Source organism: Amphibalanus amphitrite, unplaced genomic scaffold (genome assembly GCF_019059575.1).
Source record: "Amphibalanus amphitrite isolate SeventyFive unplaced genomic scaffold, NRLGWU_Aamphi_draft 000019F_arrow, whole genome shotgun sequence".
In the NCBI taxonomy this organism is placed as follows: Eukaryota; Metazoa; Arthropoda; class Thecostraca; order Balanomorpha; family Balanidae; genus Amphibalanus; species Amphibalanus amphitrite.
The window spans coordinates 1,491,542-1,507,730 of NW_024881515.1; the positions used below are offsets into that span (position 1 = coordinate 1,491,542).

At 50.8% G+C, this 16,189-nt stretch overlaps 1 protein-coding gene across 2 annotated transcripts in view; it reads right to left on the minus strand.

The window, feature by feature from the left end:
• Positions 1-1,753: 1,753 nt before the first annotated feature.
• The window catches only part of LOC122389745 (sodium bicarbonate transporter-like protein 11), a 91,739-nt gene continuing 77,303 nt past the window's right edge, over positions 1,754-16,189 (minus strand). For both annotated transcript variants that reach the window (XM_043382077.1, XM_043382072.1), the window contains exons 12-16: positions 11,657-11,822; positions 11,126-11,299; positions 6,965-7,160; positions 4,531-4,700; positions 1,754-4,170 (exon numbers count right to left, since the gene is read on the minus strand). In XM_043382077.1, the coding sequence (XP_043238012.1) occupies positions 4,107-4,170; positions 4,531-4,700; positions 6,965-7,160; positions 11,126-11,299; positions 11,657-11,822 (770 nt within the window). In that variant the 3' untranslated portion in view covers positions 1,754-4,106. The remainder of the gene's footprint in view (positions 4,171-4,530; positions 4,701-6,964; positions 7,161-11,125; positions 11,300-11,656; positions 11,823-16,189) is intronic.

The window sequence follows — 16,189 nt, forward strand, 5'->3', positions numbered from 1 at the left end:
ACTAGATCGACTGTGAAAGAAAACTCCGTCGGGGTGTATCAGGGAGGTTCCATGAGCTGCATACTGTGGTCAGTTTTTGCTAACGATTTGCACTTACACATACCCGACACAGTGCGAATCGTTCAATTTGCCGACGACACTCAGATCTGGACGACCGGTAAAAAGCAGGATCTACCGCTGCTAATTAGCAGGATTGAAAGTGCTCTCCACTGTATGTTTAACTGGTTTTGTGACCACGGGATGAAAGTTAACGCTGAAAAAACAGAGTTCATGATTTTTGGTTCACGTCAAATGCTCAGAGATGTCCCCTGCGATATCAAAGTAAATTTCGTTGGCTCCACCGTTACCTGCTCAAACCAGGCGCGAAATTTGGGTGTGATTTTTGACAGGAACATGACCTACCAGCCCCATGTAGACCAGCTCGTTCCGAAGTGCACCGGTATATTGATTGCCTTGAACCAAGCGAAGCATGTTATCCCCACTGGTACCCTGAGAACACTGATCACTGCGCTTGTCTTTTCGATCGTCCGGTATTGCATATCTGTATACGGTAGCTGCAACAAATCCCAGATTCATAGAGTTCAGAAGTTGGTCAACTTTGCTGCCCGTGTATTGAGTGGACGGCGTAAACACCAGCGCGTCTCAGATGTCATCAACGATGTTGGCTGGCTAACCGCGCGCGAGCTGTACCTGTACCACCGCATCATCGCTGTGCACCGACTCGTGACGCTACAGTTGCCCCCGCCGCTGGTTCGTACCATCGGCCGGCCCGCTGGTCAGCGGCACCGGCACCAGACGCGGGGTGCCGACCGCCTCACTTTGCCGCGTATCTGTACCGAGGCGGGCCGCAGGCGACTCTGCTACAGTGGTGTGACGGCGTACAATGACGTGCTTGCGTCGCGGGGCACTGTCAGCAGAGGGAGCGTCATTACCTATCTGTACAGGGCGCGGTGATAGGCAATCTTCTGTGATCAAACCGGCTGATTGCGGCATAACTTATTTACTGGTGTGTGTGTGTGTGTACATGTGCTAATGTTTGTGCGAATCAAAACTACTTCCATTGTCCATTGAGCCATCTGACGTGCGAGTATGAAAAGCCCCAGTGTACTGTGGATTATTCGTGAATACACATCTGAGGCCACCACGTCAGTGCACTCATTGCCTCACACCCCTCCATCACACCCGGTGCGGGTAAACTGTGTTATACATATGTATAGCAACGATTTTACCACCGTTGTACGTTATGTATTTCTCAAAGTTGACTCAAGGTGGTGCAGTATAAAATCTGGCCTGCCAAACTTATGGCCAAGGTCAGGCCCAAATCAAAGCGGGATGATGATAGCAGATGCTGTCAAATCGATACTGTATCAGCAGAAACCCTTCAGATGGCAAGGCAAATGCCGTGTGTTGATGTTTAGATGTATAAAGGAAACAAGAAGGAAAGAAGTCCGGAAAAGGGAGGAAAGATCTTTTCTCGCTGCCTCAATGTTGAGGGGGCGCCGCCCCTTCGGCTCCCAAGTTGGGGGGGGGGGGCAAGCGCCCCCGCTGCCCCCCCCTGTTCCCGGGTCTATGAAGTGATGCGTCGAGTCGATAGTTGGGGGTAATGGCTCTGCCCGGCGCCCAAAAAGGGTCACAACCCCAGAGGACTAGCAGGCCACTGATCTACGGTCCCGTATAAATGAGATCCTGCAGCTACCCAGTGCCACACAGCCGTTATCACCCATTGAACTGCAGCAGAGAACACTTGCCGGGGTTTGTGTGATGTAACTGTATTATTGCGTTCATGAATTGAATCAATCCACATGCACTGAATCACCACCGCATTCGCCCGCATGTAAATAAGGCGAACGTTTTGATACGGTATATGGGCTGCAAGTCGCTTCAAGAGCGCGTCAGAACAAAGATGAACGCAATCGGTGTCGAGGACTGGCACACACGCACCTCATCGAGGGCAGAGCAACGTCGTTCAAATATGCGCGCATCGCACTAAATCGACACTCATATGTAACATGACACATCTGCTACCGTTTGGCGACTGAGGCGATACGCAATGGCACTGTCCTCCCTCTATGGGCGCTCACGGACGCTGGCGGCGTCTCACACGTCCAACGCTCGACCGGTCGTACCCTGATGGCGTCTGTCATGGAATATGCGGCGTGGTCACTGGTCATCAGTTGAAGGTGAAACTATGAAAGGATGTCTGGTGGGAAGGGACAGCGAGAACACCAGAGGACGAGCTGGTCGGGAGGACGAACTAACTAGACTCGTCTGGCTACCGGGCAAAAGTGAGAGCGAAGCGAGCAAGACCGGCAAAGCATAACTCCAACAACCACACGCGCACGTTCGCAAACACACACGCGGCCGCGCGTTCACGCGAACGTCTATACCACGCACAGCCACCCGATTGTCCTAATGAAAGCGCCCTAGAGCGTCAGCACGAAGGTGCACTGAGCGCGCTGCCAAGCCGTCCCTCTGCAGCTACTGTGGCCGTGACATGCCCGTCATTACTCTAAAACAGAAGCCCGAGACTGAAACGTTCTCACGGCCCGATACAGAAACGTTCTCACGTCTGCAGCTACATTTGGCCATCACGAGCCGGGGAGCACCCCGCGCCGGTTTGATTCTACATAAGCAACTCCGTTCGGGACGTATACGATCACCGATGGAGAGATCTACGAGTGGATGGAAGAGGGCGACGTTGTCTCTATGACTAGATCCATGCACGAGCCGTCTTGAGCTAGCTAACACTCACTAATGTGTCGTTGACATTTGGCTACTTAAACAGTTGCAAAAACGGCACCTATCGGCCATTTACAACTGGCATCCTAAACTATTTGCGACGGCACGCATTCGCTACTCTAACACATGGATGAGGACTGGAACCCTCGTCATGTGTGGAAGCTTGCGTTGCCTTCTTTCCAACTATCTTATTTTACGTTACAAAATGAAGTTTAGTTAGCAGTAGCAAATGCACGGGCTCTTTATCTTTGATTTGAATGATAGACCTTTTACTTTTTTAGCTAAAAGAAAGGTAGCAGTTTTGAAAGATAATTTGCATTTTCTCTGGCAATTTAAAAAGCAATCAGTTATATATTTTGTTCATTAAACTGCTATTCCTGACACCTCTATGTGTGGTATCTATGCGTATGTGGTATCCGCTTAGCCTGTTTCACAATATAATTATTAGGATTGCTCTAACGCTGAAAGCACTTCATCACATCGTTAAGGAATGCGATTTAGGTATCAATGAAATAACTATGTGTGTGTCCAAGCTGGAACCGTGTCGTATGGGTGAGGGGTTACATAGGTAGCAATACAATAAACCAATTACGCACCTAAGATTGCTCTTTGCCTTTCAGCCGCATTCAATATCTTTGCTATAACGCGGTACAGCGAAAATCTGCTCTATAAACCTGCCTCTTCTTGCTTTACCATTCTGAGATTTTGCGCCACCTCTGTGTCATGATCTTGCTTGTCCCTTAGGATAACCGACCCACAGAGTGGATCCTCTCTCGGAGCACGCGTGTAGCGCCAGCGGCGCTCGCATCGCACATCTGCGACGCCGGCGTCCTCTATGGCGCACTTCTCGATCCACTCTGCCCCCGTCCGGTCTGCAGCCGCGCCGACACTACTCTTCAAAATGCACTTGCTAAAATAGTTATACGGCTGTCTGTGGCGACAGCGCTCCCTTCGGCCCCGCGCGGAGTCATCACTGGACCGCACCGAGCGGCCGCCGGACAGCGGAGGGCACGGAGGGCCGTGCGGAGGGCGGCGGAGGGCCGACACGCCCCTCATTGAGTCATTGAGCTAGGGCACGGGCCGTGTCTCACTCCTGTGATGCCGTCCGAGCTCACGGAGCGCGGCGCTGACGGCACGGAACGGCCCGATGGCGGCACGGACTCCCAAGCGGCCTGTTCCACCGCGGGCAGAGACCACCGTACCGCGGCGACGTTCGACGCGAAGAGCTGACGGACCGTGTGACGGACCGTAGGGAGAGCTGGCCCCGTCTGACGGACGACTGACGGACCGTACGGAGAGCTGGCCCCGTATGACGGACGACTGACGGACCGTCGGGCGTCGGCGGACCAGGATCGCCAGTGGAAGCACTAGAGCTCCATGTCCATCGCCGTCAGGTATTTCTCCTCGATCAACATCGGGATCAGTCGATGCCTGCGTGAGAAAAGTGAGAATGCAGGGAGGTTATCCCACGGGTCAAAATCGTCTCATTAACAACTGTGTACTGTAAACAAGGCACAATCGTTTCGATCGGTGTGTTAACATTTCTCTTTCTCTTACCAGTGCCATATCACTGCTATAACACCACCGATTGATAAAACGCTAGCTGCCTTTTGTCCACAATTTTTACCCATCAATTACCCCCTCCGGTGAACAGAATGCACTTCTCAGTTCTCAACTGAAGTTCATTAACTGCTAGCAAAACAGTGAACTACATTGAATGACAAAGCATCAGGATAAGCGACCCGACATCACCACTATCAGAAGACGATCTGCGTCCTATCTGCGTCCTACCTGATGGGCAGCAGCAGGAGCAGCAGCACCGGGAAGATGGTCTTCATGTAGGACCACGGCGAGAAGCCGAACACGCACAGGATGCCCAGCTGCAGCACTTGACACCCAGTGAAGATGTGGATCTTGCGCTGCGGCACCCGCCGGATGTAGTGGTTCGGAGGGTACGCCACCTGACGGAGCGTGAGCGGGGATGTCAGTGGACTGGGTGACGTTAGAATGGGTGACGTCAGTGGAGTGGGTTACGTCTTTGTACGAGGTGACGTCAGTTGGACGGGTGACGTTACTGGTGATGTGGATGGATGCGATGAATGACCGCGTGATAATCACAGGAAGGTTATTGTTTCCCAGCAAGCAATTTTGTGCAAAATACAGTTTTGAAAACAGAATGAGAGTTTCATTTACTTTCGCACCTTCCGATGCTTTTAGGATAGGAAATGCTTCGCTGAACTTTCCTGTACTGTGTAAATTATCTTGCGACGTTCTCGGTTCATTATCGTGAATGGCTTGCGCAACTGCTCTCCACATCGTATCCTGTCAGGGGCTAAAATTAAGCTCAAACGGGGATTGTTCCTGCAAGTGAGTTCGTAGTTCGGCCAGCTGTTTCGTAATGCCCTCGCAAGAGACGAGAGCGGCTTTTGTGCTTTTGTGAAACTGCTGCCCTGGCGTCCCGTGTCGCTCGGCGGTACAGAAACTCTCCGGTGACACATTGGACTGTCTCTCCTGCTGCACGTGATTGTGTGGCCATGACTCAGTCTCAGCTATTCAGTTTGCATAATAACGACTCGGCGACCTAAGTTGAGCGTCACTAACGCGGTGTTACAAATGTACGGGGTGCCCACTATTCCATTTCCAGCCCGCTATCCTCGCGCATGGAATACCGCTCGGACACTGCCGTTTCAACCTATGAGAAATGGCTGCAACGGCTAAATCTCAGACTGCAGTGTCTGAAATTCACAGAGTAGGACGCACCAGTAACTAAGCTTCTTCCAAATGGTTCAATGTTCGAATATTTCCGACCCCGTCTGGCCAAAACAAGCTTACTTTACTACTCGCCGATGCTATGCGGTGCAGTATAACTTCAGGCGCTTGTTTCTTCTGCCATCTAGCGACATGCCTAAGAACTACGTCCTGCAACTGGAGCAGTGGCGCACGCTCTTGTCTGATAAAGGTTCACAACGTTTGAAGTTATGACTTCTGAGTTCTTAGCTTTATTTGGTTGTCGGAAATACAGTTCAGCTTATACATTAGAAGACTAAGAAAACACTTCCTGAATTACATAGCATTGAGCGGTTCAACTGGCAACTGCATAATTTTGGGAATCGAATCAACAAGTTCAAACCGTAAGAACAGCCGATGAACTTTATCATGTGAGGCATTGTGCTCATTGCGAATGTCTGACGTGTTCACTGGAGCGGCATATAAGCAGTGTTCACCGACTCGGGTTGATATGATCTTATAACCATGATGTATGAGCATTATGTAACATGCATTGTATATTGCTCGGCAACACAAACTTGTGGTAGAATCTCGGAACTGACGTAGTTGAGCCCGCTGCAGGGCTGTCGCCGTCTGTGGGGCCCGGCTGGCGCACCACCGCCGGCCGGCTGCCGTCAGTGACGGCTCACTGGATGGACCCGCTCGGAGAGGCGCGGCCACCCGTCCCTCCCAGTGGCGCCGTCTCAGGCTGTGTCAGCGTTCTGCCGAGCTGCCGCCAGCCGTCGAGCTGGCAGTCTGCAGCCGAGAGAACTCGGCCTCGGGCCGATCGATTGCTCCATGCCGCCGCTCTGACCCGCTGCCGAGCTGCGGCCGTTTGGCTCAGCCGGCCGGCCCGTATGTGGCGGCCCGCCGGCCCCCATAGACAGTGTCGGCGGCACCCCGGACGCGGGTGGCTCCGCGGCCTGCATTGGGATGGTCTCATTGCCTGTTGTTGGACTCCGCGGCCCGCCGGCGCGCCGGTGCAGCGTGGTGCGTGTGGATGCAGCGGACAGGGACGGTCGGATTAGCGTTCTGCGCGGGCCGAGCGCCCGATCCACGCGTGATAGGGTCATTTGTGGGAGGAGATTTGTGCTGAAAGTGGGCGGTATTCATTCCGGACCGGGTCAACGGTTGAATGCGTGAGCTGGCTGACGCAAGAGAGAACAGTGTTCTCTGCGAGCTTCCCCTTGTACTACATACTATAGAGATACACCGGCAGCTTTTTTGTATTCGTTCACTCAGTATGCTTTTGGTATCCGAATTCCAACGCAGAAAGGACTAAATTTTTCATATCAGTAGTCATTGTTGCGATTTGTATCTCTAGATAGTATGACTTTTTTAGACAAGGTGCACAGTGTACATTGTTCGTTTTGGCCACATGTCAGTCGCATGGCCGACATGCATATTTCCCAGCCGACTTCTCGTCTCTCTATGATATATTTCCACACCACTGGCTCACCTGTTCCATGAAGAAGAGTGTGATGCGCTCGAACATCTGGTTGCCGTTGAGCGCCGTGATGGCCATGTAGAGGAAGAGCCCGTTGAGCACCGGCGGCGGGATGTACGACAGCGGGTAGGGCAGCAGGAACACAGACAGGCCGATCAGCGCGTGAGACAGGATGCCCGTCACGCGCGTCTCCCGCACCTTCACGATACTGTGGTGAGACAAAGGGAGACGACGTCAGCCTAGTCATGGGGCGTTTGAATATGTACTGGTGAATGGTATAAATACAATTAGCCAATGCAAATTAACGGACATTTACAGTTAGTTTTTCATAGTTTGGCGAGCATGCTTTCTTTTTAGCAATCACAGTATCATCTTCCTTACACCGAAAACCAAGCATTAGAGCCAGGAACTATCACATTGAAGCTTTTTCCTAGAATCCCTTTTGCCGCTCTTCAGACAATACTGCTCGTTACCCTGCAAAGCCCGAATCTTCTGACCACACTCGGAAGTATCCGATGAGCGGCGAGGAACGCCAGCTGGCATTAACCTCCGCGCCTCCCTAATTCTCTTCCTCTCCTGCCGACCGCATTGATCCGCTCAACTTCCTTTCAAGAATTCCTGACCTAGGCCGCTTTTAAGAGCGCCCCTTGACCCACTTGTCTGCGCTGCGCAGCCATATAACCCCTCTCGAGCGCGCTCCGCCCCTCTCACTCTGCCCCGCCCCCTCTCCGCTGTCGGAGTCGCCCGTCGTCTCACGCCGCCCGGGCCGCCGCCGCTAGGGTTCGGTGAGCGATCAGCCGTGCCCTGGCTCTGTGCCGAGTGACGAGACCGCCGCGTCGGCCCAGTGGCGGGCAATGGTCCGCAGCCGCTCAGTCCCCTATCCTCCCAGCACCCACCCATCACCGCCCACCGCGCTGAGATGGGTGCGCTGTGGGACTGTCTGCTGGACTCGCCTCGGGAACGAGTCAGAGCGACGAATCAGGGTCGCCATTTTCAGGTGTGACACTGTCGTGGGATTGTTTTGCTTTGACCTTATTCAACGTTTCTAAGGAGTTTTTCTGTTACCCATAGTGTAGATAATAAATATTCATAATTGATGTATTTGTGCCGAAGCGTGTGCTGTTGCTTTAGCACTACACTACGTATTTCAGACGTCTCAATTATTACGAGCGAGCGAACGAAGCGAAGTTTTTTCGATATAACGGAAAAATGGAAAAACGGAATGAGCGGCACGGCCTGCAACGCTTTTGAGAGGCTTATATCTCAGCAACAGCTGGGCAGATTGGCCTGCGGTCGTTTTTTGTTGGGTAGCCATATCCCTTCTACCACGTAATTGACTCCTCTTTATGCATCTGGGTGAAAGTCGGGACACGTGCCACGTGGAAAGTCAAGGGCGTCCAATCTGTTTTGCAAAAGTACTGCTTTTGATAGGCCTTTATCTCAGCAGCCACTGGGATGATTGACTTGCAGTAATTTTTGTAGTGTAGCTGCACCCCTTCTACCAAACATCGGATACTCTTGATGCATGTGAGTAACCCCCGCTGCACGGACAAAATGCAAAAAGAAAGGTGTCAAGTTTGAACCCATGGCAGTAACTCGACAATCACAGGGTGATTGCGCTGAAGTTGGCATGCATGTAGACACCCACCGCGCCATGCATATACAGGGTGTTCGCGAAAATATGTCATGATTCTAATCGCTTTGTAGGAAAAATTGCTTGAACGCACGTGCACGTATTTATGCCCATTTGACAGAGGACATTTTCAAGTTTTCTTTCATGTGCATTTTAATTTATAATATTAAAAATCTTGCCTTGCACAGAGCGAAAAACAAATATCGCCAAAAAGCACTTGGATTCGATACCCGTAGTTTCCGTGCTACAACAGTTCGGTGCATGCTTTGATGCCTCCGCTGCACCCCTTGTAAGGCGATTTTTTTACTGCACATGCAACTTACTACCAAAGTGATCGTTAGAAATCGAATGAACCCTTGAAAGTCCGAGAAAAAGAATTATTTATAGTCATTTAAACTACAAAGAGATCACCCATTTGGTCAACGAGATGCCTTCCCTGACCATCTGCGAGCTCGCGCAAGATGCGGGGAGCGGTCCAACATGTCTCATTATATTATTGATAATGACATGGGGATTATACCCTACAAGGTCAGGAATCAATAGGTGCTATTTAGGGTAGAAAAGGGCTAAGAATTTACTTTGCTTCGAGGATAAAAACCCAAATCAATTCTGAGCACCGCTCACCGGCCACGCCCGGTCAACCAGTGAAGCACACATCCACCTTCATGGAGGCGCCGACGGCCAGAACAAACGGTTTGGGTAGATATGCCACCCTCAAAGGCTAGGTAAGAACACCAGCTCCACAGTCCGAAGGTCATTGCTTGATTTGCGATAGACGCTCATGGTGCCGCGAGGCCTTCTTCTTAAGACTTCAAATTGAAACACCAACATTGCCGCTGAAAACTGCTGCGTGGGAGTGCTCTAGAAGTTTAAGCGAGAAATGTGGGGCAACTCGGGGCAAGACAATGGTCAAAACGCTGCAGACATGCGCACGGGTAGGATGGGTTCAAGTCCACACTTCGAAAATTGCACTCCGGTGCCTAAACGAAATGCTAGGGCCCGTTTCTTGAGCAGGAGGACCCTTACCCCCTGGTCGACCCATTCACTTGGTGTCAGCCCCATCGGCCGTTACCTGTGGGATATCTGAAGTCCAAGGACTACAGGAAGACAGCCAATAATCTTTCTCGGCTGATGATAGTGATTGCAAAGGCCGTCCGTGTTCACTTATAACACGTGCGTGCGAATGAACCCTTATGTGTAATCTCTAGGTGATACGTGCATCCGCCGAAAAGGGGTTCATATTGAAAACAGCGTGTGGGGTGCGCCCGGTTTGACATGAGGCACTCATACATGTGTATAACAAAACTTGAAGATCCGGGCAAGACATTTCAGCAAGACATTTGATCCTTGCTTATTTGAGCTGGCGATAATGGCGTAACGAAATCATGACATATTTTTGCGAACACCCTGTACATACGTCACGGTTAAGGTGCTTTTGCACGTGCGCACTTGCATGGGTCGCTTCCAGATGTCGAGAACGGTCGGGCCGATTGCGCTCAAATTTGGTATACGGATAGGGACCGACTGGAAGGGTGCCGTGCAAAAGTTAGTTTGGACCCAGTTTGCACGAGCGCACGTGCAGGCTGCCGCTTCCAGATCTTGGGTCGGCTGGGTCGATTGCACTCAAATTTGGCACACCGCTAGCAACTGGTTAGTAGGGTGCCGTGCAAAAGCCAGTTGTAAGTCCTCTCGCACTTCCGCACGTGCAGGGCTCACTCTCTCGCTCGCTCGTTTGTCGCCCCAAAAGGCGTTTTACTGGTTGTATTACTGGCCCGAATCATTGCAGCCATTCATTTTCCAGCGTTGCTCTGCCACGACGGCCTGATTGCACTGCCCCAGTGACCCAGAGTGGTGTCAGAGCCCAGAGGTCATCCTCTAACCGTCCGTCGATGCCGCCTCGCCGCGGCGGTCTAATGCCAGTGACCCGAAGCGCGGGCGCGTGGGCCAAGGTCCGCCGACCGTTCACCAGTGCCGTCCCGCCGCGCTGGTCTAACGCCAGTGACCTGGGGGTGGCGGGTGTCGAGACCACGGTCATCCCCGCCGTCCAGGCACGTGCCGTCGCTGTCGTTGGCCGCCGATAACGATGCCATGGGGCGGCGGCGGTGGACGCCGGCCGAATACCCAGCGCCGGTCGTCAGGCGCGGCTCGGAGCGGGCCCCGGGCCGTCCGGCGGCTGGTGGCCGCCTTCCGCGGCAGAGGTGCGGACCAACGAGAGGTCATTAACAGGCGGATGTGCGGGAGTCTTGTTCAATGTAGAAACCACTGAAATGATCTAATGTATGCCGTTTGGGAGGAATTTATGCAAAGTGGAGCGCTACTCATCCCAAACGTCTGTTGTTTTGGTTCTGGTCGCCTGGTAGTCGTATCTAAATCACAAACATACGCTCCCTCAACCGGTCCTGTATCCTAAACCGGGGTATAATTCCACCACCTCGATGCCGCGTCACGACCACAATCTCCAGACTGTATCAACTATGAGCGCCTCGGCGATCCCACCGCTGCCGTCCGCTCCGACAGACTCGGCTGGCGAGCACACTCACATTTCGTAGACGTGTCCCTGCTCGACCCGCTCTTCGACGTCGGCCATACTGCGCACGTGCAGCGGAGAGTGCGGGATCGCCGCGTGCATCCAGGGGAGGCCGAGCAGTGAGAGGAGCCCGTTCAGGAGCGCCACTACCATCAGGTCCAGGTGGTAGGCCGAGCCCTTCTTCAGCCTGAGGGAGGCGTGGGGGAGAAAGGTGGTTGGTGACGAACAGGCTCGCTGCTAAAGTAAAGTAAAAATGAGGTTTCCGCACATCGGATTGCCTGTGAATTTACTTGTTGCAATGCTTGTTATTTTAAACATGCGTTTTGCATACTTACTTATCATCCTTTCTTCGCGTAATGAAAACCAAGGTATATGTATCGCATCGCCTACCTAAAACATAAACGCTCTAACGGCACCAAGCTCACTGAAAGTCTCTCTACGTGAACAGTCCCTCTGTTATGCCATCACTCCTGAAAATCACTGCTTAGCTTCGCTGCAGTGACTCACTGCAGCCTCACTGCATAGACTCGCTACAGAGACTCACTTGTTGCCAGGGTTGTTGACCATGGCGCTGGTGATGTTCTGGTCCATGAAAAACAGCAGCGAGAGACAGAATCCTAACAGCGCTGCTCCGAACACGGCTCCCACACCCATGGACTGCACCCGCACCAGGCCCAGGCCGTTCTCGTCGTTATACCGGAACGGCGCCACTGGCGGCCACACGGGTCACGGAGGGTCATCGGGGGCGGCAGGTCAGTCGGGTCAGCCGGGTCAGCCGGGTCAACTGGGCGGAACGTGACAGACGAGATAACCGGGTTGGTTTGGTCAGCAGAGCTTCCTGGGTCAGAGGGTCTCGGTTTAATAGAATTGGCTCGACCGCTATGGAATTGCATTCTCTCTCTCTCCCTCTCTCTCTCTCTCTCTCTCTCTCTCTCTCTCTCTCTCTCTCTCTCTCTCTCTCTCTCTCTCTCTCTCTCTCCTCTAGCTCTTTCTTTCTATCCCTCACTCACTCACTCACTCACTCACTCACTCACTCACTCACTCTCTTTCTCTCTCACCCTCTCTCACTCACTTCCTCCATTCATTACACTTCGCTGTGCATTGCGTACAAATGTTCATTAGACCCATTTTATCGAAGCAATTTGCGGCAATAATCGTTACCAGTAATGAATCCCGTGAATAATTTTGCCCAATTCACTGAATCGAGAAAACGCACTTTTCCAAGTAATTACAACAAAGCATTAATCAGCTACCAGCGCTTGCAAAAAAGTTGTTATTTAACTAATTCATTAGAAAATTGTGGAAGATTTCAGGAATTTCCCCTGCAATTGAATTATAAGCTCGCCGTCTCGTTGGAATGGGCCGCTGTTTCGAGGAATCTGGTACCGTATGATTCCACGAATCTGGTGCTCCTGCCTGAGGAAGTGAGCGGTGACGCTGGAATGGATTATACGGCAGTGAACTGGGCCGAAGTGCGGTCGGGCCGCCTGATTACTTCCCGCACAGTGACAGGGAACCGGGCGATGCTCCCTTCCCTGGGGTTGATGAAAAACGCGATCTAACAGCGCGCATTCTGACAAACAGCGAGGCTTCCTGGAGACTGCGAACGGCGCTGAGTTCATAGTGTCAGTCACATGCTGTTCTGGGAACCCGAGAAATGAAACTAAGTGCCGCGGACTTATGTTCCTGTGCAAGGATTTTTCAGTAATATGACGTTTTGCATGATTATTACAAGCTAGAATATTTATTTAGCCTGGTTTGACGCCGTGGTTATTTGATAATGAAACTGAAACCTACCCTTCTTGGGCAAGTTAGCACAATGAGCGGTCCGCTTGTTTTGTTACTGTATGCCTGGCCTATTCAAATACATTAGCCAGAGGGGTGTGGTAATAACTGGTGTAAGCAAATTGACCACGGTCAAAAATGCATTACCAGAATGCACTTAAGCCAACATTTTGGGATGGTCTCGTTCCTAAGTCGGCTAAGAGCTTCGGTCCAGAAAATAAATTTATCGTTGGCATACAGTAAAATACATACCAAACTCGGCCGGTGATAAATTTTCAAGACCTCAGTCCTTACTGATTTTTGAACTCGGCCTTCGGCCTCGTTCAAAAATCCAGTAAGGACCTCGGTCTTGAAAATTTATTTACACCGGCCTCGTTCGCGTATTTACAAATTGCAACCGAGCTCCGCCGTAGGGTATTTTTTCCGCCGTAGTATATTTCAGTTGGGGTATTTTCTACCATACATCTGCCTGAGCTTGGGGTAATTACAATTTGTCGGCGACGTTAAAAAATGATGCACCTTTTTCCGCAGTATAGGTTATCGCATGTGCATATTTTTGCCTTTTTGGTTGCGCTTTCCCTCGCCCGTATAGGGGGAGGCGTTGAGCGGACCCCATCGGTTTTTCGTGAGTAACTCGCGTAAAAACCGTCCGATCGCGACGAAACTTTCAATACCCCCGATTTTATCAATTTTACTCCTACCCTGAAAATTTCATGACCCTGACCCAAATGACCTTTGACCTGTGACCTATTTCTTGAGACCATGTTTGGCCCGAATCGCGTTTCGGCGTATGTCGGCTCGCATTAGCCGCGCGTTTGCAGTCTTTACGTGGTTTCAAGCGTTGAAATATGTGATATGATGCTGGTCCCATGCATTATGGTGGGTGTCACATGAAGATCAGGTCAGCTCAATGACCTTTGATGACCTCGGTTCACTTTTTCGAGTTTAGCATGCCTCTAGGCTAGTTTTTGGAGCTGATTTCGAATTTAGCAACCATTTGAACATTAAAGGGGGTGTAACGAAATTATCCGGACATCTTTCTTCCCGCTGTAATTAAAAAGCAAAACATTGTGGTACTTTTTATTTTGACTGAGCATGTAGCCACATTTCATAAAAACACAGTGGCGAATGTTTTGGAGCATTTCAGCCAATGGATTATCCAGCACACTGGCTTTGATGCGGACCAACGCCGTCTAAACCTGTGCCTGCAGTTGGGCGGTGCTTGTGGTGGGCGTCTCTTCAGTCACCTGCTGAACAAGAGCCCACAGGTTTTCGATTGAATTGGGATCTCGACTTTTTCCAAGTCATAAGCGTTAGCCCAGAATGATTGAAGGTTCTATCGGCATCACTTTCCGTTCTTTAAGGGACTTTTAAGTAGCGCGCCGCCCAGCATGAAGACAGCGTGGCTTGAATCAGGCATCAGTGCGCGTTCAGAAACCGAGCCCTCCTATACCGTCTGGTTGAGCGCCTCCGACTATTCATTGGCCAGTATGTTTCTCCGGTAATACTTACGTTGATGGCGGTATTATTGGCCTGTTCCAGCGCCTCCAGAAGAAATTCTTGACTGGAGGCTCTACCAGAGGTTTTACTGGAGGCGCTGGAACGCAATCTGGAGATTTCTGGAGATTGGCGTCATAGTTCACAAAAGAATGACGATTGTTCTCTCTTGAAACGCAAAATTTGTTTTCAGTTTTAGTTAAAAAGATAAATAAAATTATAGCAATGTAATTTTCTTTACATTCAAGTTGTAAAATAATCAGTCAAATGTCCTTTGTTTACATTCGTGATTGTCACATGTGCGCCATAATTGTAGACCAGAGCCTCCAGAGAAATTTGGACCTCTCAACTCTCTGGAGGCTACTGGAGGTTTCTGGAGCTTTGGCGAGAGCTTTCTGGAGCTTTCTGGAGGCGCTGGAACGCTCTCTGGAGGATTCTAGAGCTTTCTGGAGCTTTCTGGAGGTTTCTGGAGGCGCTGGAACAGGCCTTATGTGACACTATGTCCTATTGGAGGATCGCTAGGCAGCTGAATATGCTCCAGTTCTGGATATTGTCCGGATGTTTGACGGCGGCGAAGGCCAGCAAGTTCGAGCGGCTGGCCGCCCATACATGGCCGATTTGACGGTTCAAAGGATAATACAGCTCGAACGGCTAACCATCCAACCAGACCACCTCACCCTTATCATTCTTCAACCAGTGGACGCGATCTGGCGTGAGGCGAAAGGTGGTGAACTGGTTGTTTTCCCGTCAGTTTCGTTGTCTTTTTCAGTTTGAAGGGCACTAGTCACTAGAACCAAGTTAAAGGGCGGGTAGCGGTAAACCATGATATGGGATCTCTTATTATCTGACTTGGTAAGAATTCGAGTCAATTTGCGGATTGATTGGTGCCGTTTCCTTGCCGCTATCTTGATGACTCTCCTCACCACTTGACAAAGGGCGGCTTTTGTGGTCGCGACCGGGCTGAGTCTGCCACCGAAGTCCCAGCTCATTACACCTCAGGCAAATGTGCAATTGGCTGCTGCTGATGTCCAGCTGCTGGCAGACCAGCTTCTGGCTCATGACGCCGTGGATGCCGCCATGCAATTTTACCACGAGGAGAGATTGTATCCCCTTCTCGCAACTGCCTTGGACGAAAACTACCATGTGAACCCGTCTGTGAATCGACTCCTACTCAGAGCAACAGTCACATGACAAGGTCAGGTCACTGCTCAGTTGAAACCGATACCAGAGGCACGTATTCATCCAATATTCCCACTCCTAACATCAGAAAGGATGAGAAAACTGTGCAAACAGATATGGCGAAAAAATAGATGTCCGGACTCAGGATAATTTCGTTACACCCTGTACTGAAGTAGTTTTAGTGCCTTCGTAACATGTTACGAAGCTGTCAGAGAAAAAATAGCCTTCTGCCCCTCCAACTTTTGTTTATTTGTAGAACTTCGTTGCTTAGCAAACAAAGATGTATAATTAAAAGATTTGATTCAGTGTTGCACATAATCTAACTTAACAACCGAGCATTGCAGGTTTGACAGCTTTTTGCCCCACCAGCAGTAGCACCACCTTCCCTGGAAAAGCTCCACCCTTGCCTATGGGGCAAAACATAAGGGACAAAAACACAAAACAAGACAGATAAAAAACAAAACAAAATGAACTCATTACCTAATGAAGTTCAGTCTGGAGCAAAAACATAGGTAATAGGTATCTATGTCAAATTAGAATGAAAGATTAAAATCAACCTGACCAGGTCTTACGGTCTGACCTGATCCTAACCGCCTTACTTCACCTAACTTAACCC